The sequence below is a fragment of the Opisthorchis viverrini genome (assembly GCF_000715545.1).
Source record: "Opisthorchis viverrini unplaced genomic scaffold opera_v5_314, whole genome shotgun sequence".
Classification (NCBI taxonomy): Eukaryota; Metazoa; Platyhelminthes; class Trematoda; order Opisthorchiida; family Opisthorchiidae; genus Opisthorchis; species Opisthorchis viverrini.
Window position 1 is genome coordinate 358,938 of NW_008751973.1, and position 22,041 is coordinate 380,978.

A 22,041-nucleotide genomic window follows, 5' to 3' on the forward strand; every position below is an offset into this window, starting at 1 on the left:
TTCCGACCTTCCATTTTCGGCTGGCTGGCCCGCTGGTTGGTGAATTTGTTTCTTTTAAGCATAATTGAGTAGGCAGTGTAGGTTCTAGATTGACCAAATCATAATTCTCTGAGGAACACCAGCTATAACCCACACCACTCACCGCAAACAAAATGGCGCAAGAGATCACAACCGTCCTTACGCAAATCGATGGTCCTCGAATGACCATAAAAAATGAAAGAGCGAGGCTAGTAAATAATCCCTTATTTGAAGATATCTCAATATCAGCAGGTTCGACCTTAAAACAACCTCCTATATCCTCTATACAAGAAGGACATTGTGGTAAATTGTAAAGGTGATCACTTTGAGTATTGGCACTCGGTGATGGTGATAGTTCGTGCTGATATGCGATCGTCGTTGTAGAAATAAGGGTGAAAACTATGAATCAACTTAACCGAGCGTTTTCCCAACAATTTTATTCTATCACGACAAAGACGTGCGCGCAAACTTGTGTCGAACGCAGCAATCTTTGTGGAAGTCAAATGCTCGCTCGCATGGTAGCTTCCATTCGAACGTGAGGAGTGACGCTTGTGCAGCAGTTACTGTTCTATCGCCTCGTTTTCCACTCATGGTTTATCCCATTTTGATCCACCATACCTCTGAAACTCCGATATTTAGCTGTTTTCTGATCGTCGTACCTTCACACAAATGTAGATGGCCTTTACAAGGAGTGACCCGTTTTGTGGTGGCACTCCAACAGGAAGTCACGAAGATTCTCTCTTACTTCCGGTGTTTCGGCATATTGTCATGGGAAATTGTGGATACAGCCAGCAAAAGTGGTTACTTCGTTGAGATATTAACGATCTTACTAAGACCACTTGGGCCTTTCCCATGAAAAAAAATCGTTCAGCTGTAGCACCCATCCAATGCCTAGATGCCACCCAAAGGCAGCACGAGGAGTTGGATACTGCTAGGTTACCCTAGTCTAGACAGCGGAAGTCGAGAGGGGGAGGTCGGATTCGAACCATGGACCCTCCGGTCAGTAAATTCGCGTTCCAACTATCTGGGCCATCTCGCCCCGCCCTTCCCATGAGTGGTGCCTGTTCGCGCAGCAGCGAAAAAAAACAAGCTATGGAAAGGAATATATCCAAAGAACAAAGAAAAAAACTTATCTGATGTACATCAAACAGAATCATTCAAGCTTCTTTACTCGAAGCACTCGCGAAACTTTCGTAATAATTTGTGGGGAGATCAAAACTTGTACTATTGTGTCACACCTCAACGATCGAATAGAATGAATGACACTACTCGTTCAGCTATGACACATTTTTGGTGCCCAGCTGCCACCCAAAGGATTGAGATACTGCCAGGTTGCCTACGCCAGGACGGTAGCGAGATGCAGCTATGACACATTTTTGGTGCCCAGCTGCCACCCAAAGGATTGAGATACTGCCAGGTTGCCTACGCCAGGACGGTAGCAGTCGAGATGCAGAAGTTGGGCTCGAAACACGAACCTTACGGTCAAGCCTTAACCATCGCGAGCAGTATTCTAGCTAAGCCGGTAATCAAACAGTACAAATAGGTGAAAATGAGCCGGCAACTTTAGACGAAAATACGTTTGAATCTCATCCCAGTGGTCTGTTTTTGTTGTCGAGACCCAATCAGGGAACCATGTACAACAGAGGCGCGATTGGCTTCCACGTTTCCTTTGGCTGAAGTTGAAATGCTGTAGTCGGCACGTCAGTAAGTGGTCGAATTCAACTGGAGATCTACTGGAAGAATGGTTGATTCCAGTAACTATGCCAAATCGGAGTGACAGTTGGGCCAGATTTCACTGGACACTCAGAATTCACTAGCAGTTACAACTAATCGCATCGGAAAATCGGCAACGAAGCTCACTTCACTACCCGCATGCTAAAACTGTTAGCCTGATGAAACCAAATCAGGCATAGACTGAATGGTTTCGAACTGTGCGTCAACAAACTGATCTAACCATCACGCCGCCAATCAATTTCAGACACGGTGATCATATGCGAAACCGCCACAAAAAGACAGAGTGACTTAGGTGGTAACCGTATAGTTGAGCTTTAGTAAAACTTTAGTATTTCTGAGTATATTATATGTATATACTCAGAAATACTAAAGCTCTACTGATGGCTTACTGCCAACCTTTCTAATCAGGCCTTCAGACCAAAGGCAAATTGTCTGGCCTATCGTTTAAGGTGGTTTCAGAATCGATTTAATTTATTCCGCCAGAGGATCGAGATAAAACTAACTTTGATATCTCTTTTATACGTTCGGGTTAAACAGCACGTGAAAAAAGCACATAGAACGGTAGGAACAGTTGGTACAGTGACTGTTCGAAGTTCGCTATTCGAATGATCTGACATGTGTCGAGTGACTACAAGCGGCCATAAATGGTAGTTAACAAGGTGAAATGCAGTGGCGGTATATTGCTACGAGGTTCATCTGATTTAGGATTACCGGTACGCCACGTCTTTTGTTCGAAGATATTTGATCTATATAACAACCCTCTCTTCTTTTAGTTCGACCAGGTAGCTGTGCCATTCACAACAAGTTCGCCTGTACCTCCAAAATGCGTTTACCTCTCTGATAGGACCGAATAGGTTGCTGCCAAGAACGTTAACTGGGTAACCTTTGAAGCGACGCTCTTGGAAAATCGGGGCACAAGCTCGGTGTACTGATTGTACCTCAGACTTGAGCGCGACGGTCAATCCGTCAGTACCTCCTTTCCACTGGCTCAAATTCCGGTCGATGCAACCCGGTGTTCAATACATGCGGAACTGTTTGAACAATCAAGTGGCCACAGCGATCACACGAGCCTTGGACTCAGACAGCCTGGCAGTATCATAGATTTGTTTTGTTCTGGCTACTTTGCAACACCAATATACACCAGTGTTCATCATCATCCTTATCATGCTGCCGATGACGATGATGCTGGCGATTATAAGCGCCAGTGTACCAATCCGCCTAAAAACCTGAAAAATAATATTGTGCTCAGTAAGTGTAAACTAATTTTGGGGAAACTGGAGTCGTCCACGAAGGCCCTATTTTCAGAGGAATTGGAAAGACTGCAAGCGCTTCAAAGAAAAATACTCAAGAGAGATCATTGGTTTGTTCGCCGAGCTGGGCTACCCAAGCCACCAACATTCCCATCACTGACTGAAGAGTTTCATTAGGAAGAAGTGAAGGAAGCCGACAGATATTGGTAGACTTCATTCACACCAAAATACCTAAAAAAACATCTAGGTTTAAATTCAGTTTGGTGTTCTTAATATACGACTTTCTTGGGTGGATGTGCGAAGTAAAACAAAACAAACGTTCCCGTTCAGTTTCGCAGTCTGTCTCAGGATCGAATTCGGTTGGACTGTGAAGCTAAGGTGGTCGTGCTATTCAGCTGTAGTCACGAGCAGCCTAGAGCATTTTTCACCAATACTTACCATTCACAAAGAGATAAAGCATGATAAAGCTTACAAAACACAAGTTGTCAAACAATGATATAACGCCGGCTCTTGTTTAGAAAAAGATGAAATCAACCTACCTGAGCAAATTTGATCTTGAACTCTTCAAGCCGACGATGCACCTGGACGCTGGCAACTGAATCCTGTCGATTGGACTCATCATCACTTAACTCCTGAACGGTCGACCGTTCCGTGCTACCCGGACGGGAACGTCGCCCTGTGTAAAGGCGTAAATAGCAACGCCAATTGTTCGAATCGAAACCCCAGTGATTGAGATTGTCGACCTCTGTAACTGTGTGCGTGTGTCCAACGAACTGATCAGGAGCGAATAGGCGATGGCACGTCCGGCATTCAATGCACTTTGACGAAGGTTCAGTGTATAGATGGGAGTGAATGAACCCTAGCTGACGACCGAAACACTCGTGTATAACTGGAATCGGCTCGGTAGATGTCGAGCTCCCTTGGGAGATGGGTGAATTCCGGTGTTCACTGGTATGCTCTGGTTGATCAACCTTCGTGTTTTCTGATTGTGCCTCTCCGGAGGACTCCGTGGCCTCAACGTCCGATCCGATTGGCGAATCTCTTTGAGATCTGGGAAGTGGTTTTGATTTCGTCACAGACAATTCGTTGTTCTCCACGTCGACATCTGTCTGATGCGAACGATGTAAGCGCAACACCGAAGAATCTCGGGCTGACTCGGAGTTGATATATTTGTCCAAAGAGTCAATCCGATTACGGATGAATTTCGTCAGTCTTTCAGCATCACTCTTTCGAATCAAACCACAACTAGAAACAGCTTTTGGGAGGATCTTTCGCGAGTGCAGTAGCGTCAGCTGTGCGGGTGTGCACGTGGTACATGTGATTTGCAATTTCGTGCAAGCCTCGTCGATGGCTTTTAGATCCACATCATTCAGAACAAAGCGAAACAAATGAGGCAAACATAATCTTTTCTCACCCCAAACGTTAAATCCCATAATTATCTCACCATCGATAAGACTGGGAACCAAAACCCCAGTTTCCTGAATCGGGGAGCTGATGGAGAATTTTGGCGTGTCGGCTGTTCGTAAGGATTGCTGCGTTTTCTCCACTTGATCCTTTAAAATCGGATAAAAGGTCGGTTGGCAATAGAGTATTGAGTCCATCCGTTCACGGTCACATTGCGAGGGGAAATCCTGAGACTGGGCTTTACGTTTGAAACAGGCTGGGGATGGCGGCATTCGCTTGGGTAGCTTTGGCACTGGCGGGGGTACCGCCTCTGACGTCCGGGGAGCCAAAGCAGACACACTTAGGTCTTCTGCAAACTGACGAGGTAGGGGAAGAGCTCCCGGTTGGAATGCTGAAGCTAATGCTTGATGGAACAGTCCCGGTGAAGAAAAGAGGGGACTGAGTGGAGGGAACTGAAATTTGGGAGGATTAGACATGTCTTGTGGAGAAAATTTGCTGCATGCATAGGTAGCCAGCAGATTGTTCAACAACTCCATGCCATGCGACCCTTGTAGCCGCGCGTTGAGATTCTGTCTTAATGCTAGTGCCTTCCTCGCGACGGCCGGGTCCGTATATTGCATGTGAGGATACATTGAAAAATATGGGTTGTTCTGAATGGAGAATGTCATTTGAGGTTACGCTACCAAGATGTCCGTATCCTGATTGCGGGCGAGCAGTTTTGGAAAAAATCCGTAAACGCTCTCACACAGTGCGTCTAATCCACATGTCAGGCCGCATATGAATGTCACGCAAATAACCCAACACAGCAACTGGCACGCCTGTCTGTGTTAGACAGGCACACCAGCAGACAAACTCATGGGATGGATTTAGAACAGGAATGCGACAAGGTCACCCCAGTTCAGACTGTCTGGTTTGCCGTGTGTAGTGCCTGTCCTGTCTATACAACGTATCGCGCTCCATACCCACAGCCTGTTTTTACCTGTATAGGAGGGAAAAGGCTGACTACGGCGTGCACCAATCGCGTGGGCGGCCTTCAGAATGTCTGCGCCGTAGTGTGGCTGGTAGACCAATCACAGAGCGGTCGTTTACGCTAAGCCTATTGGCGTACCACCACCATAGAGACAAGCGCGGTCTAGTTTTTGTGCGACTGTGGCCTAATCTGTCTGCTTCACCACACGTGTTGTACCGAGCGGTCGCTTGCGCACCGATGTCCTCGTGAGGTCGCTGATTTGGTTCGCCAGACATCGGCATGTTCGATTTGGCGCTAATTGCGAAGTTAGCAGCACATTGTTAGTTCCTCTACTTTTTGCCGCTATTCATTTTTTTGCGAACGCGTCTCACATGACAAGAAATGTGTCAACAAGCTGTTTGAGTGCTATTTTCCTTCGGTATTGTCCGCAAGGTACCACGACTTCCTTTTGATGGCACACGTTATTTGGCCCTTTCTAGTGTCAATTAGTCTGCTGCTGAAGAAAACCGTGACCGAAAATTCGAGTAATGGAACGTAATTCATGACGTGATCGCCTACCGTCTTTTCAACAACGAATCCGACCTAGTCAATTCTGTCCCTATTCTCAGTAGAGGCCTATCGCTCTGGAAAGTACTCAAGAGTAGTCCAACACCCACGTTTGTTTTCGTTTCTTTTTGTCGATACTACTGCGCATTTGAAGAGAACTAACTTCCGAAGGTATCGGTTCCACAAAACCTTTCATTTTCATTGGAACTGACTGATTGTCAGGCATATGGGTACAAGATATACCCTACCTACGCCCATATGGTGAAAGGTTTCAAACGGCTAGGAATATCAGGATCCGACTACACGCAGTTGAGACTCAACCTTCGGCAACTAGCTGTTCTGCTGCGGAGATCTAGGACCAGTTGGTATGTTCCTGTTGACTGTTCGGGAATAATCCTGAGCACTACAACATACTTCCATGCATTTTCATGGACGGTTGCTTCCGAATAACTGAGCAGTTGATGATATCAGGAAAGTTGCCCAAAGAAATTTCTACAGATCCAGCATTACATCGACAGCCTCTCTGGTTAATCTCATTGAACACACCGATTCGGGTGTCGGGTATGCGGTCTTCTGCTCCGCAAAACGAACTCAGTACTATCTATGTCCATTTACCAAGTCCAACTAAAGTAAAGCCGTGTGTCGTATCAGATCACTCGGCATACACAAATTCCTCGTCTTTTATCCCAAGAAACACCTAACCTACGCAATACAAAGGCAAGCGAACTGTGGAAAATGGCTACGAAAGATTTCTGATGAAATCCAGATTTCCTCTCTCAGGTAAACCGCATAGTGACAGAAAACGTCCATTTTCTTTCGTATGGATCACATATAATCTGTGAGAGCTCACCTAAAAGTAACAAGCAGTGCTTTCAAATTCTGTCTGTCGTCCGCTCTGTCTAGGGATATCTAGCTGAAATTTGGAACCTATTTGTTAGTTCATTTCACGTATTTCTTGTGCGTTCCTTGAACAATCACCACGACTGCATTATTGGTGCTGGTAAGAATACAGGGAACAGCACAGTGCGAAAATCTGGATGATATTCGCGAAGTAAACACAGTTTGCAGTTGAGTCTGTATGGGATGAACCGCAGTATAAAGGCTAACGCTCGCTTCAACCCCAAGTAGTCTGTCACATCACAAACGAAAGAAGTAAACGAATGGTAGACATGCAGTGGAACACGAACGGGACGCGTCACAAGGAGACTGGACCTTGGAATAATACGCGGCCGCTGTCTCCGTAATCCATTCAGATATACTTGAGGTTTCCGAAGAATGTATCATACCGGGTTGGTCAGCTGTTATAGGTCTGATCAACAAAGTCTCCTGGTCCGCCAACTTGGAGGTTAGAACCTGTGTGACGATTTGTCCTTTGCAAAATTAATGAGCTCGCGTTTCCCGTCAAAAGCACTGTCTTGAAGTCAAGCTTCTAAGCCAGCCTCTGGTTGAGGGCCCTATTTGACCTCCTGACTAGGTTTGAGCACCTTGACAGTATCCCAGCCTGCGAAAGACCATGATACCAACAGTAAAAATTACCGTCATCCACATAGGTCCTCACGTAGTTTCATCAGCCGGGCTGAACTACTTGTTGTACGCAACAGGTCGGGGAAGCGAAAACAGGATACCTCTGACGCATCCCTTCTTTTTCTGTCACGAACTTTTCTTCTCGCTCCCCCACTCCATTACTGCCTCTATCTTTGTAGGTTCATTCGTCAGGATTGACGATCCAGTTGTCTTGCATCAGTTCTCCCCACAACATCTGCGCGTCAGCGAGTCCCGACAGTCTCAGGCATTACAAAGTGCATTTCTAAGCCTCGACCCCCAGTCTGTCAATGTTCAGACCCTGGAACAAGGAAAACAACATGTCTTCCTTGCTTTCACACTGGATTTGCTTGACATTGACGTGTGCTGTGTATCGGAAACAAGAATTCAAGATTCTTCCTCGCACGGTCATCCTGGTGAGTCCACACCATAGGAGGGAATTTCGCTCTTATTAGAGCCCATCAGCAGTGCATATCCAATGGCCGTGCCTAGGTTTGAACTCCGCACATCTGACACGCGAGGCGAGCGTGTTACCACAACTCCACCAGCGCACCCTCGACTCATCCGAATTCTTACATCTGCTCAGGTGAAGACGTTCGCGCTTGAGTGATGTGAGCAGAACGCTCGAAGCCTCAAACCCAATAACATTCCAGCGTGCGCTGGTGGAGTTGTGGTAACACGCTCGTCTCGCATGTCAGATGTGCGGAGTTCAAACCCAGGCATGGCCTTTGGATATGCACTGGTGATGGGATCTAATAAGAGCGAACCCCACTGTTGTGTGGACTCATCAGGATGATTGCTTGAGGACAGGAGGACGATTGTTCAAAGTAGAGTCATGGAAGTATGTAGTTTTCAGAATCCCACAACCACCAACACTTGAAATTCATGATTCAAGCACAGTGGTTGAGCTAACTGCTCCATCACTATTCACTCGGTTCCAACTGCGCAGCTCTGGCCATCCAGAAGCCGCTGCGGCAGGATATGCGGGGCTTGTTATCATTGTAAGTCACCGGGCGGAAGTACCCCTGACTGACTGCTTACCCGCTGATAGTGACCTCCCAGCGGCTCGTCTGATATCGTTCGTGAAGGAGTCTCACAAGCTGGAAGTCAATCGTTGTCCGTTTAGCGTGTCAGCTCACGTCCCAAGCGACTGTAGCTCTGTCACCATCAGAGGCAACTTTTATGATGCCTTGAGTGCCATGGACTAAAATTCCAACTGTATTTATGATTGCCGGAGATTTTAATGCGTAAGTGAACTGACCGTCTATAAATTGCACCTCCGTACGCTCCGTAAGTAGCCTCAGCCCGCACAATACCGAGTAAGGGAGCGTACTAACCATTAAACTAAACGGTAAGTTTTGTAGGTCTTCTGCCTCATTTTGGATTTCGTCCTTGTCAGTCTCCAGTGTCTGCGCTTCCAACGCTTTACTTGTGACACAGATATCCCATATTAAAAAACGAAGGAGTTCTATACATCAAAACACAACAATCCGTGGTTTTAGCAGACCAAACAATACACTGCCGTCAAACCAGCATCCTGAAGTTAGGATCAACTTTGATCCTCTCTAGGATTTCCTGACACGGGTCCAGTACGAAGACCATGCATGTTTTCATTGTGCTGTTAAACGAAAGTGTCAATTGCAGGCGTACACCACACTAACGGACGAAAACATTGAACGAATCCTTCAGAGTCCAAACAAAAGTAGGAGGAGGCAACTGGATGACCCGGCATGGTCAAAATCCACAGAAATATTCCGAAAACGAGTAGCAGTCAGTTACTGATCCGCACCATCAGTAACTACGGGTGATGTGTTCGAGAAATACACTCATTTTCAAATCAATTTGGTTTCCACGAGAGATTGAACTGAAACTCTCTATTATGATATTCCACAACTGAATATGCTGCACAAAGGCCGTATCATGTTTCATTTGGCACGATATTTGAGATATCGTGGTATATTTTCATAAAGAAAATCACCCACAAGGTTACTGGAAACTCTTCGATAGCTCACTACCGGTTTCGCTCTTCTTGGGGTTCATCAGGTGGGCGCAGTCCCCGAGTTTCCGTCAACTTGATGTTCTACTTAGACCCTAGTTGGACTGTTTTCGAGAAATACACTCATTTGCAAATCAGTTTGGTTTCCACGAGAGACTCAACTGAACCTCTCGTTTATGATATTCTATATTTGAATGTGCTGCACAAAGGCTCTCTCACGTTTCAGTTGGCACGATATTCGAGATATCGCAGTATATTTTCATAAAGGACACTATTCACAAGGTTGCTGGGTTTTCAGCAACGACACAGTTATTTTGAAAACGAGTACTACACGATACGGTTAGCACACAGCTGAGGCACTCGTTTGTCGTGGCTTGTGCGTACCGAGTCCCATCCTAATCCACCGTCCAATTGAGTTTCAGATGTGCTCAGATGCCCGCCAGTGACATACTCGTTTAACAGCACAATGAAAACATGCATGGTCTTGTACTGGACCCCGTGTCAGGAAATCCTAGAGCGGATCAAAGTTGATCCTAACTTCAGGATGCTGGTTTGACGGCAGTGTATTGTTTGGTCTGCTAAAACCACGGATTGTTGTGTTTTGATGTATAGAACTCCTTCGTTTTTTAATATGGGATATCTGTGTCACAAGTAAAGCGTTGGAAGCGCAGACACTGGAGACTGACAAGGACGAAATCCAAAATGAGGCAGAAGACCTACAAAACTTACCGTTTAATGGTAGCTGTAGTACGCTCCCTTACTCGGTATTGTGCGGGCTGAGGCTACTTACGGAGCCTGCGGAGGCGCGATTCAGAGATGATCAGCCGTCCTCACCTAAACGCATGATTTCGAAGACGGTAGCGATGTCCGTATGTCGGTGACTCAAAGTGTTGCATTTCGAGCCTGGTTGGAGACACTGAAAGAAACATTGGCTGAGCTCGAGACAGCTCAGTGGTTAAGACGTGAACCTAATCGGAAGGTCTGTCGTTCGAACCGAACGCCGGCATCTCGACGGCTGCTGGCGGTATCTCAGTTCTCCTGCTTCCTTCGGATGGCATTGCAGCTAGGCAGCAAGAGGGTGTTACAGCGGAAATAAATTTCAGAAGCTGTTGAATACTCAATAACAACTTGGAAGATAAAAAGGCTATCCATAACCCACCTGTGTCAATCTATTTTGTTTACGGGTCTTCCGTAATCTATGTGGGGGTTCTGCAAACTGTGCGGGACATGCAACATGGCACTGTACACGTTGCCCTCAAGTAATCTGGGAAACCAACCACGTGATTAGTACGACTGCAGCTCACCTGATAGCCACTTATCATCGGATTAATCCAGCATAATAGTCTAAGGTTATCTATTAAATCCGAAAAAAAAACTTCTCCAAGGCCGTCCGACAAAATGTGTGGGTAACTGCTGGGGTAATCACAGATCGATCGCAACAACCGATCATCTGCTACCGGAAGCGTCAACTGAAAGCCGGACGAGACCATTTAGAAATCATGTGAGTGCATCGTGTGTTCTGTAGTTTGTTTCGGACACGTAACAAAGGATGTTAGTAATTCCGAAGGCACATCTACTAAATCAACATGGAATAATATACTTCCGTTACGTCCTAACGATTGCAGCCCTTCAAATAGAAAATATGAAGTACCTTATGTTAGCATGAAGGAAACTAATCACAAGGTTACTGAAAACTCTCTGACCTTGTGGGTAGTTTCCCTTATGAAAATATACTGCGATATCTCGAATGCTGTGCCGACTGGAGCATGAGACGGCCTTTGTGCGGCACATTCAGTTGAAGAATATCATAAACGAGAGGTTCACTTGAGTCACCTGTGAAAAACAAATTGATAGGCAATGGGTATATTTGTCGATACCTTATTCTAGTCCCCCCTGAGAGCATTGACCTTTTCCACTTCACTCTATCTGCACTTGAACTAATGATGTGTCCATCTCCTCCGTGTACTTTGGTACCTACGACCCTGTGGAAACGAAAAACAAATCCCAAATTCTCAGTAAACATCAGCTAAATTCATCTGAGATAAGTACCGCGTTAAACACGCTGCACATTTCGATGAAACGATTTCATTTATTAAGACCTTCGATTGAAAGGACCGCTTACTCCAGCAGCCACCTTTACATCTGTTTCATCGGAGTTAGTTCGTCGCTGACAGATGGAGAGTAGTATATTTCTTCGTTCATCCATAATGACTCACGAATGGTGCAGTGTTAATCTAAACAGCTGATAGAATGCCAAAACTTACGTTGCCTCCTCCACACAAAGATGGTATGGGACGTTGTCATGTGCACAGAATGTGGAGCCTAGAACTAGCTGGTGCTAGCCACTCACCGTACTGGAAAATGTGTTACAAGGTCCATGCAAATGAGATGGATTTTCTGTCAGCAGATTACCTGACTAACCAGCTAGCCTGGCTTGTCCCACAGTATCCTGGGATAAACATCATCTGGTCCTGGGGAGCTAAGTAACTGAACCAAACCAGAAGGTTACAGACATCTTAGAATTTAACATCCGTACACATCACATACATTTGTGGCGAGAGAGATGGGAGCAGAAGAGCGCGAGGTTGCATAATGGGCTCTGAAGAGCTCCACAACAATAAGTGGGTCTTGAATAGATCCTGGAGGAATGTTTCTGGAGTAGAACGCGATAGGTTTGACCCCCAAACAATCTCACCTACATATGTGGAGTACATGTTTCATTTGTCGGACGGCAGCCCAGATTTGGCATTGCTTCACACTAAGGAACTTGTGAATTTCCGCCCTATACTGGTTCCACCTTTGCCAAAATGCCGCTCCATTGCTAAGAGCCACGGTGACCATCTTCTTCGTAAGAAGTGGTGAAGACTGTGGATCCTTTCTGTGGAACTTTGCTCGGATCGGCGGCATGCTAGTCTCCTGGGAATGAAGGTCGTGTCCGTTTCGAGTATTACCTGGACTACTGTGATACAGTTGATTCCTGCGTATGGTGACAGCAGTATCAGCAGAAACAGGATGTCCCTCATTGAAGCGGTGTGGTTGGGGAAAACTTCGCAGAGAGGCTCATGGATGAGAAGCTATTACCGATCAAAAAACTTACAACCAAAAGAGAGAAGGTCGTGGCCATTGTGACCAAGTGAGCCGCGTCTCGGTGAGAGCGATCAGGGAGGGACTCTCATGTCTCATTATCTGCCGTATTTCTGAAAATATGTTGAAGACGCCGAGGCGGTGTGTGTGCAAGCATTCTGGTGATGATCCTCTATAGTATCTTCGGGAGGACAGAGTATAATAGGCGTTGTAAGGAAACGGTCATCTACGGTGCAAGTGGATCGTCTGCTGGTTTAAATGGTGAGTCTCTCTTTGGTCGCAGCCAGGATGGGATCGGCGCATTGGTTGACTGTATTCCGTGATCGTTATTTCGGTCAGCACTGAGCAATAAACCTTTCTTCTTTGGTGTCCCTCATCCTGTTAACACATTCCAAGCGACCGTGGTCTCCGTTGGCGCCTATGTCTTGTCCAAACCTTAGGTCTATTGGCCGAAGCTTCGTTTAAAGTCGTATAAACATGCAAGCATTTCGGGCGAATCTCTAATCTTTTTGTATCATCTCTATCAGGAAGGTCAGCGTCCTGAAAGCAACCACTGAATGCCCGGAATCTACGGTGACTCTCAGCTCCGCTGGGTGTTGACCAGACAGACAACGCCCCCTCAATATGCAGCGCGTCAAAGCCTTGCATCAAACCCAGACAGCGCGAGTCAGCGTTGATCAAGGTCAGGCAACGCCTCCGCAATATGCAGCACGTCGCTGCCTCGTACCAAAGTCAGACCGCGTGCGTCAGCATTGGACCAAGTTCAGTGTCCTTCCAATAAAATGCTTGAGGCCGTTGTACTTTTTGCACTCGCGCTCTCGCAACCACTTTGTTGGAATATAGCTATTGTGTTCCCCTCCGTGAGTCTTTTCTCTCCGACACTAGGCACTGGAGCGGGTCAGCAGCGGATGCCACAGGCTGGCGAATCAGCAGATATAACATTCTCGTCCCGATTAGACACTTGTGGTTCATTTGTCCGAGACTACCGTTTCCAGTCTTCACACGTGTGTTCTGTTTTTTACTGGAGTTACTCATTCAGTCTAAGGCATCTAAGGCGCCAAGTTGTAATGACAGTTGCAACGGAATGCCCCCAAATTGGTCTGATCGGTGTTTAGGCTGAAAAAAGCGATCCTCAATGTCTACATGTCAGTTACATTATTCCCATATCGAGGTTTCTGTGCTGAGTTTGGAAATGCCCAAGATATGTCGGTGTTCTCTCAACTTCTACAAACTCATTCAGTCGAACAAGCACTGAGACTAGTTCTCGATGCACGGAGGAAACATCACCGAGGGAGCGTTGATGTATGGTAACACCCTTCATCACGTGAATCGTCTGTTGCATCACAAATGACGCGTGGAAATAAAATGTATACTACTAACGATTATCATACATGATGACAGGCAAAACTACATCTGGAAATCCAGTTTTAAACTGGTGAGATTTCATTTGGGAATCGAGAAAATAACCTGTTAAAAACCGCGTTATTCTGGAAGTTGCATAAACGTTAAATGCACGTATAATGCACCAGCCTGGCGATAGTTCAAATGCCTGCAGTTTAGTGTCATTTTCTAACAGTAACGGCCACACCAAGCTCAACCGACTGGGTTTCACACCGTGCCCCGTTATAATTCATTATTACGTACGTTAGGTTTCTGAAAGTTATGCTTAAAATATGCCGAAAAATCTTTTGTCGATTGATGTCCAGAGTCAAACCCAAATAGTAACTAAGACTATTCGAACTTAAGTCCGGTGGACAACCGTTTTTCTTCTTTTTCTAGGTGGATATTTTTGGGGTACTTTTGTATAGCGTGGCGAAGAAGACTAAATGGATCAAAGTGAAGTTTTCTGATGGCTATTACAGTGAGTTCTTGTCACATCAATCTGAGGCTACATGATGCAAAACTGACCAAGATAATTAGATCATAAGGTTGACGCAAACTCGCGGACTGCGCCTACCTGATGAACCCCAAGAAGGGTGAAACCGGCCGTGGGCTGTCGAAGAGTTTTCAGCAACCTTGGGAGTAGTTTCCTTCATGAAAAATACAATAACCAAATAGTGCCTTGGTGCTGAAAGGGAAACCGTGAATGTTTTTGTGCCACCGGCACTCGGTGGATCGACGCCGATGGACAGAGAAGTCACAACTACCCTTAATTTAAACCCAAAATATATTAGTCTTGACATTATTGGTTGCAATCGGAGGGGAAACTCTCCAGCCTAGGTACCTCGAAGCTGCGTGTGTGGATAGCTTTTTCTGCTATTCCGACGTCCTACTAATAACTTCCCGTTGTGGAATCTATTCTGGATATACGGAGAGATTTTTCGCGTAACCATGCAAATGAACAATTTACTGTAGACGAAACCCACGTAGCCGACTGTCATTAGATCGAAAGTGCTGGGATTCATATATACCGCGATAAACCTTATTACCAACTCTGTTATGCGGCAACGAATTTTTTAAGTTGGATACCGGTACATTAAGAGTTCACAGGTTAACAAATGTAGCGGAGTCACAACAGAAGACGCGAAGCTTAAGGATTTAAAGATCTAATCCGTGCAAAACCACTCACTTCGGTGTGTATGCTACCCAAAAATGCTTTACCGCTGAGTCAAACAACCAAATCACCAAAGTTATCCAGAGACAATCGATCTAAATCAGTTCGGTATGTATAGTATACTTGAACGTGTTTGATTAGCTGAAAGCAGTCCAAGTTTAAAGTACTTGTCTGAATCAGTCTATTGATTGCCGTGGTTCATTTCATGAACACAGCCTTGTTAACGGTTATTTGTGCTCATCCAGAAAAAAGGAAGTCACTTTTGTAGTTCCGAGGAGAACCTGTCGGTGAGAGCACTGTTACTTCCTCTTGCCCACTCACGATTTGTTGTTTTGTTAACTCGGTCCGCTCCTATTATAGTACTCTCGCGGAAACGAGAGATTTATTTAAGACGGTTCATCACGGCTATTCTGCACACAGTAGTGTACAACAAGAAGTCTTTGCTATAAGTGACATCAGAACAGAGTTCCTGTTACCAGTGAACTAATTCCAGACTGCTAGTGTTTCTCTACAAAGGTTAAGCAGGCACACCGTACTTCGTGAGTTTTGCACTATTTGCATTTAGTTGGCAAGATCAAATTCAAATAAGGGGCATTAGTACAGTTTTAACGTTGTTTTTAGATCTCTTCAGTTACATGAAATTACTGAATAGGACTTGTCGATATAGTGTGAAAAGATGTTGCAATTCTTGTTTGCTGTAGGTCTCTCGACTTCCCCTGTCTAGGTTTGGACAACCTGGCGGTATCCCAGGCCCGTTGCTTCCTTTGAGTGACATGTCAGCTAGACACCGAGAAGGCGTTACAGCTGAACGATTATATTACTATTATTATTACAGGTCTGTAACCGAATTTAGTTTATATCCCCTATCTTGTCAGAGGGAAGCAATTTCCATATTAAGCTCACACACAGTCTGTGTTATTTCGACGCTTTTGAACAGGGATTTATTCATAAAGGAAACTATTCACAAGGTTGCTGAAAACTTTTCGACAACCCACGACCGGTTTCGTCCTTCTCAGGACTCACCAGGTAGGCGCGGTCCCCGAGTTCCGTCAACCTTATGTTCTACTTGAACCCAGGGGATTTATTCAGTTAAACATGCTTATACTGTGCGAATGCTTTTCTGAAGGTTAAAATCCAAAGAGTGTATTGACTAATCTCGATGTTACACGATGTAGCTAGTTAAGTACGATTTCTTTTTGAAAGAGTGACCTATAAAGTTCAAGATAGCTGTCTTATTTAACGGGTAGAAATCAGTTCCTCTGGAAGAGATGAACCATATAGTATCGTTGAATATCGCTCATAGCTACATCATAAATGGCCTACTATAAGTTAAACATATGTGCCCATAGAATTGTAGTCAGGTATCAGATGCGGGAGACCGTTCGGTTAAGTGAACGTCTGACGGCACGATGCCGTATTGTTCCAAAAGTGGAATGCGTTTACTGGATATATTCCTAAACTTCGCAATCGGATAATCTCAAACCTGAGCTCGAAAGCGGTCGAATCTTGAAGTGGACAAAAACAGTGATGGGGAAGACAAATAAGAAAGTTTGAGTGATTTATTAGTGAACATGAATGCAACTACTGATGCTACGGGAAGAACAATAACTTCTTAAGGAAGTACAGTAACTCTAAGGCTGTAGAAAAATTTCCAACACCCTGCGACCGCATCATGAAGTTAATCAGTTAGGTGCAGTCCCCGAGTTTCCTTCAGTCTTATGTTTTACTTTACCTAATCAGGATAGTCTTTGAACGCCCTAGACTACGTTTTGAGTGTGCCCAGCAGGGAGATCATACCCATTCGTGCGTATTAAAGTTAGTCATACTAACACCGTAAGCCTCTATTTGGCCTCGGATGCCTTGGGGTCTAGGCCGTTGCCTCTAATGTAAACTGCAAAACGTGTCACAGCAGTCGAATCTAGTACATAGCACCAATAAGTGTCAAAAATGTTCTTCGATTTCACTTAGCAAGCGGAGTCAGCACATTACCGATGTTTCTACCTTCTTGAAAGTCCTCAACAGATACTATGTCACTATCCATAGGCTACATGATCAGCAGTAAAATCGACTTGCACTTAGGCAGGATATGGTGGGACTAGTCGTTCAGTCTAGCGTATTGAGTCACGGCATTCGATGCACCCGCCGAAAATTACCTCAGGTGCAGCCACTCATGATCTGGGGGGCACAAGATGATTGCTCTATTGTAACGTGACGCCACTTAAACCATGTGCACTATATGGATGCAACATCTCCACAAGAATTTATCATAGATGGATTGCTGGGTCGTTGATTTTGGGAACAAACAAGTTTATTCATCCATCCTAGCTGGCGGCTGAGACTGATTATCATTGCTAGATCCGAGCACAAACTAGCCATTATGCTGCTTTGGATTTAGTGTGGCAAACACACGAAATCATGAGACATTGGTTTGATACAACCTTGCGCTTACTATCAACACGGCCCCAAGCCATGGTGAGTGTAAATGGCACGCCTTCCGTGTCTGCACTAGATGTGAAATCCTCTAGATCGCTCATCAGTTGGCAGCACTCTCATAGACATTATTTGTTGCCATCCATACGCCTACGGTTACGCGAGGAATGGCGAAATAACGTTCCATAAAATGAATGCGTGGTGGCACGTGATTTCATTTCCACTATCTACTATGGGTGCCAGATATCGACAGGCTGTTGTATAGCATACCTTAGTCCGTGCTAGAACGTTAGCATTCCTACTGTTTTCTGCCGAAACAAGGTAACCACCAGGAAGTTTGGAATAGACAGACCATGTGCATTATTTTACCCTGAGTTCGTCGAATGCTATACTGACTGCCACTATCTACATTAATTCATCTGTTTACAGTGTGCGTGCAGTCTTTATGGTAAACACTTCTGCAGAGAAATTCTGCACAACTGCATAGTGACATGTAGATAGGAGTAGACTGAGACAGATTTTGCGTCACGATTTTTCGATGACAAGTTACCCGGAAGTTAACAGAATAATTCGTCTTCAAAATATTTGCTAAAACCCTTTCGCACCGTGCTGTAATGACGGTTAGTAACGTTGGGCATATTTGTAACGCCTGGTTAGTACTGCGTTAGATAACAATCATGACCTGTTGTCGTAAGGGATATGTGAAGGAGGGCATTCGAAAAGTGACTACGGGGTGAGGCGCTTAGAAGGTATGTAGTAGAAGAAAAAACGGAGTGCGAAACAGTCAGTTGATAGTTAAGGGCCGACGTGTACGAATCGAACCCACCCAATTTAATGTTTTAATTATCTTGAGGGTCTCACTCTGATTGGCTGAGAGTAGAGCGAGAATGGACAATTAAGGTAATCATAACGTAAGCAAAGTAACAGAAGTAGGAAGGCAGACATTATCCGTCAAATTCTCTTTGATTTTACATTGGGTATCATAACTCATCCACATGGAACGGAGAGAGTTTTTTTTAATAGGCCGTCCTTCCAGGTGTTGTACATTAAGTAGCGGTTGGATGGGATGGATTTCCAGAACTCTCGGATGAATGAGCCTTTCTTTCAGGGATATCTCTTTGATGAGGGACCATATTACTGTAATAGTTTCTTATGGTTCCTACTGAAGTGCTCGTCCCTTAAACACTCAACTATGATTGACCGTCCTATGAGATAGTACCCCCTGATTGGTACTACTTTTGTTTATTTCCTCCAAAGATCCTTCCGATTTTGGGGAAGGAGAGCTGACCAACTAAAAACTGAATGACAGCAGAACGGTTGACAAATCAGAACACAGGCCTATCATTACCTCTCACTGGGAACGAGTAAACAGAGCAATTGTCCAAGGGCAATCGAGCGGCTGTCTTACTGGGCACAGTTGTCCAAGAACAGCCATCTGATATGAGCGTTCACCGTTGTTGCTAGACAGCTCGCACCTTTTCCTTATACAAAGTGTGAAATCACAGCACAATATCCCGGTGGATTCTGAACTAAATACTCAATGTGTATAAACAGTGAATTAGGGAGCACCGGAAACAGATGTGGTTTGTATAAAAACTGTCTGTTTTCCTCCCTCAATATTTGCAAGCAGAAATTGCGGCTCATTTGTTAATGGGACTGACTTGAGACTTATGTATAGTCTAATCAAGTGGAAGGTCCAAGCTCCTTGAATTTCATGTCGACCTTTTAGAAACACGATTAATCTGAAACCCCGGTGGTGGTGGTCAGGTCTTCACTAGCCCGTGTTGCAGAGAGTCTGACAAAGAATTCCAACCAGAAGCACATCAGACTATACTGTTTGATTAGAATTTCAGTTCAACGCAAACTGAGTTTGATATCGAAGCCGAAAGCATAATTTACCGTGATGAATGCCAGAAATCTACCTAAAGTAGCTAGTTAAAAGGACCTAATTTCTTCGTTACTGGGGTCAGTTCGCAAAACAGCACCACTCAGATAACGCTTCCGAACATTTGCCAATTCCCTTCAGTGGCCCCTCTGCATTTAAAACACTCCACTGATGTATCGGTTTTGGCTCCACGGCGGTAGTCTTTATAGAAATTGCAAACTGAGCGTCGGTAAGCTGACCGATTGATTCCATTGAAGTCAGTGCCCTACGAGCTCAACACACACTTTCCCAATTCAACCACGACTGACAGTGAAATCCTCGTCAACAAAGGGTTAAATTAATGCACCATTTGGGCTGCCTTCGGTCAGTTTGTCCGAGAGGTCCATAAATTTCCCGGATCCGTTACTTTACAACCATTTTAGGTGACGCTAACGGCAGACAATCCATTTTTAAATGGGTTTTGTGCATTGATGCATACATGTACGCTTGTAAGTGCGTCCATAGCTTAGGCGGCCTCCCGGTCTGGTCACTGGTTCAATTTCATACTGCGTTCAAATCCTGATGGAGAAAAGCTTTGATGAATTATACCTCGAATGTTAGATGCATTCAAGTAGGCTCGCGTGTGTCACGCAACACACCGGTAAAACATTTAAAACAGCGTGAATTTCGATCATAAACCATGCAAGTCTCGTGAAGAAATCTGTAGCCCACAGCCGGCGCATGCTTATGCACTGATGGGTTCAGGTGATCTGAATTCACGTTTTACTTGTGCATATGGCTCCATCTTCAGCGAAGTGGCCTGCCTGCCATATGTCCAGAAACGGAAACGACGGGATCCAGAAAGAATTTTAATCTTCCGCTATGGTCACGTTGTCAGTCTGGAGAATGCCCACGTGGTAATGTATGACTAAACAGTAACACGTGAGTCCGCTCAACGCAACGTTTTGTTGCAGGAGATGTATTGAAACTAAACAAGGAACAAGATATTATTTTGACATTCAGTGTTTAGATGTTCGCACTCAAAATACAGTCAGACCCTGTTACAACGTACTGGCCGAGATCGGAAGATTGTAGACTGTGCAGAGACGCATGTTATAAAGATTAATTTGTAATGACTCGCTCTGCATATGACACCCATAGAGGTCTTACGGTGTGACCTTTGGAGCGGAAATTCCCTCGTAACTGTGTTCTTTTCAAAGGCATTATTTCGTATCAGGTCACTGGTGATCATTCTATACGCATGGGATGAAACCGAACAAGGAAAACCACCAAAATGTACTGTATTTGCAAAGGAAACCGATTATGATTCAATGAACTGAACACAAACGCATTATTGTATCGATTTACTGATGGGCTCTACGATCATTTGTTGAGTTCGTTGCGCTGCGCAAATACACCCTTTATGCGTCTAAGCATGCCCACCGTTATGACGGGGCGACTTTTCTGCCAGGGGCGTAGACCCATTCTGCTTACTCCCTGGGAAACAAGGTTCTCGAAATTCTAGCATGTGCCGCAGTAGTGGTAATCGTGGTGGAACTATTTGCTAAACCACAATTGAGGTACAGCGTCATATGTTTTACCTATGCAACTATTCACCATGTTAGTCTTCAGTTGTTTCAGCTCATCTCTGATGCGAGAGAGTGCAAGGCGGGAATTTAAAGCAACCTCGTGTATGTGAACCTAGTAACATTTCCTTGAGATGCCCCAGAGGCCGAACTTGTAGGTTCTGTTTCTTATCTACTGTTCCCATCGATACATTGCACGTCGAACAAACGCTACTGAGCGACCGAGAAGAAATCGTTTTCATCGGTCCTAGTCCGTAATTCATGAAAATAAAGTCAATTTGGTACCTACTTTCTTGATAATAGAATATCTACGAGCTGACCGGACTGAGTACCAAAAACGCGTACACTACTTACCCAGTACGGATGCTCCCGTAAATTTGAAGGAACTTAGGTTCCACATAGCTTTCCCCTTTTATAAATAACAGCACTCTCACGAACCACTTCAAGCTATGCAACCAATGTAACTGAGACAAATTCAGCCGAGTTGTTTCGTAAAATCATGAAAAACAAACTCCTTCATGAAAGATCACCAATCACATAGATTATGTCGATTCACATCAACTGATAACCAAATGTTTGATGAAGAAGCGAGTACTAATCGATCAGTGGCTTTGTGCCACCGTAAGCTCTCGACAACTGGATCTAGGTAAGAAAATTGCATCTTAAAGAGAGGAATCTGTCCTAATGGTTTATCTATAAGTGGCTCAGAGGAGGAATAATTTCACTGGATAAGTAAAGATTCCTTCTGAGCAGTCATCATTCGAGGAGCCAGTGAATACGTGACCGCGTGATGTACCTTCTGTGATTGAAGGATGAGTGGCATTGTATCGCGTCTAAGTTGAAGATAAACAAACTGCCGTTCAGCCGCTCATGACTAGATGGTTCAGCGTTCACCCCCTGACCGGAAGGTCGCGGGTTCAAAAGTCCCTGAGTTTCATGAGATGCACGCTAAGTGCTTCTCGGCCTTCCAGCATAGACTGGCTTCACTGGCGAGACAAAATGTCATCGAAAACCTATCTTAGGCTTGGATGACTGGCTGTATGGGTTATAGATCCAAATACAC

The 22,041-nt window shown here is 44.9% G+C and overlaps 2 protein-coding genes across 2 annotated transcripts in view; both read right to left on the minus strand.

The window, feature by feature from the left end:
• Window positions 1-5,252, minus strand: part of T265_09904 (hypothetical protein) — a gene marked incomplete at both ends in the record, with an annotated part of 35,676 nt that extends 30,424 nt beyond the window's left edge. Inside the window, one exon of the mRNA XM_009176118.1 lies at window positions 3,542-5,252. Coding sequence (XP_009174382.1) covers window positions 3,542-5,074 — 1,533 coding nt within the window. The remainder of the gene's footprint in view (window positions 1-3,541) is intronic.
• A 5,928-nt stretch (window positions 5,253-11,180) lies between these two features.
• On the minus strand, window positions 11,181-12,367 carry T265_09905 (hypothetical protein; the record flags this gene model as incomplete). The annotated part of the gene is made up of 2 exons (XM_009176119.1): window positions 11,181-11,442; window positions 12,156-12,367. 2 exons carry the CDS (start codon window positions 12,365-12,367, stop codon window positions 11,181-11,183), a joined length of 474 nt encoding a protein of 157 aa, XP_009174383.1.
• Between the last annotated feature and the right edge of the window lie 9,674 nt (window positions 12,368-22,041).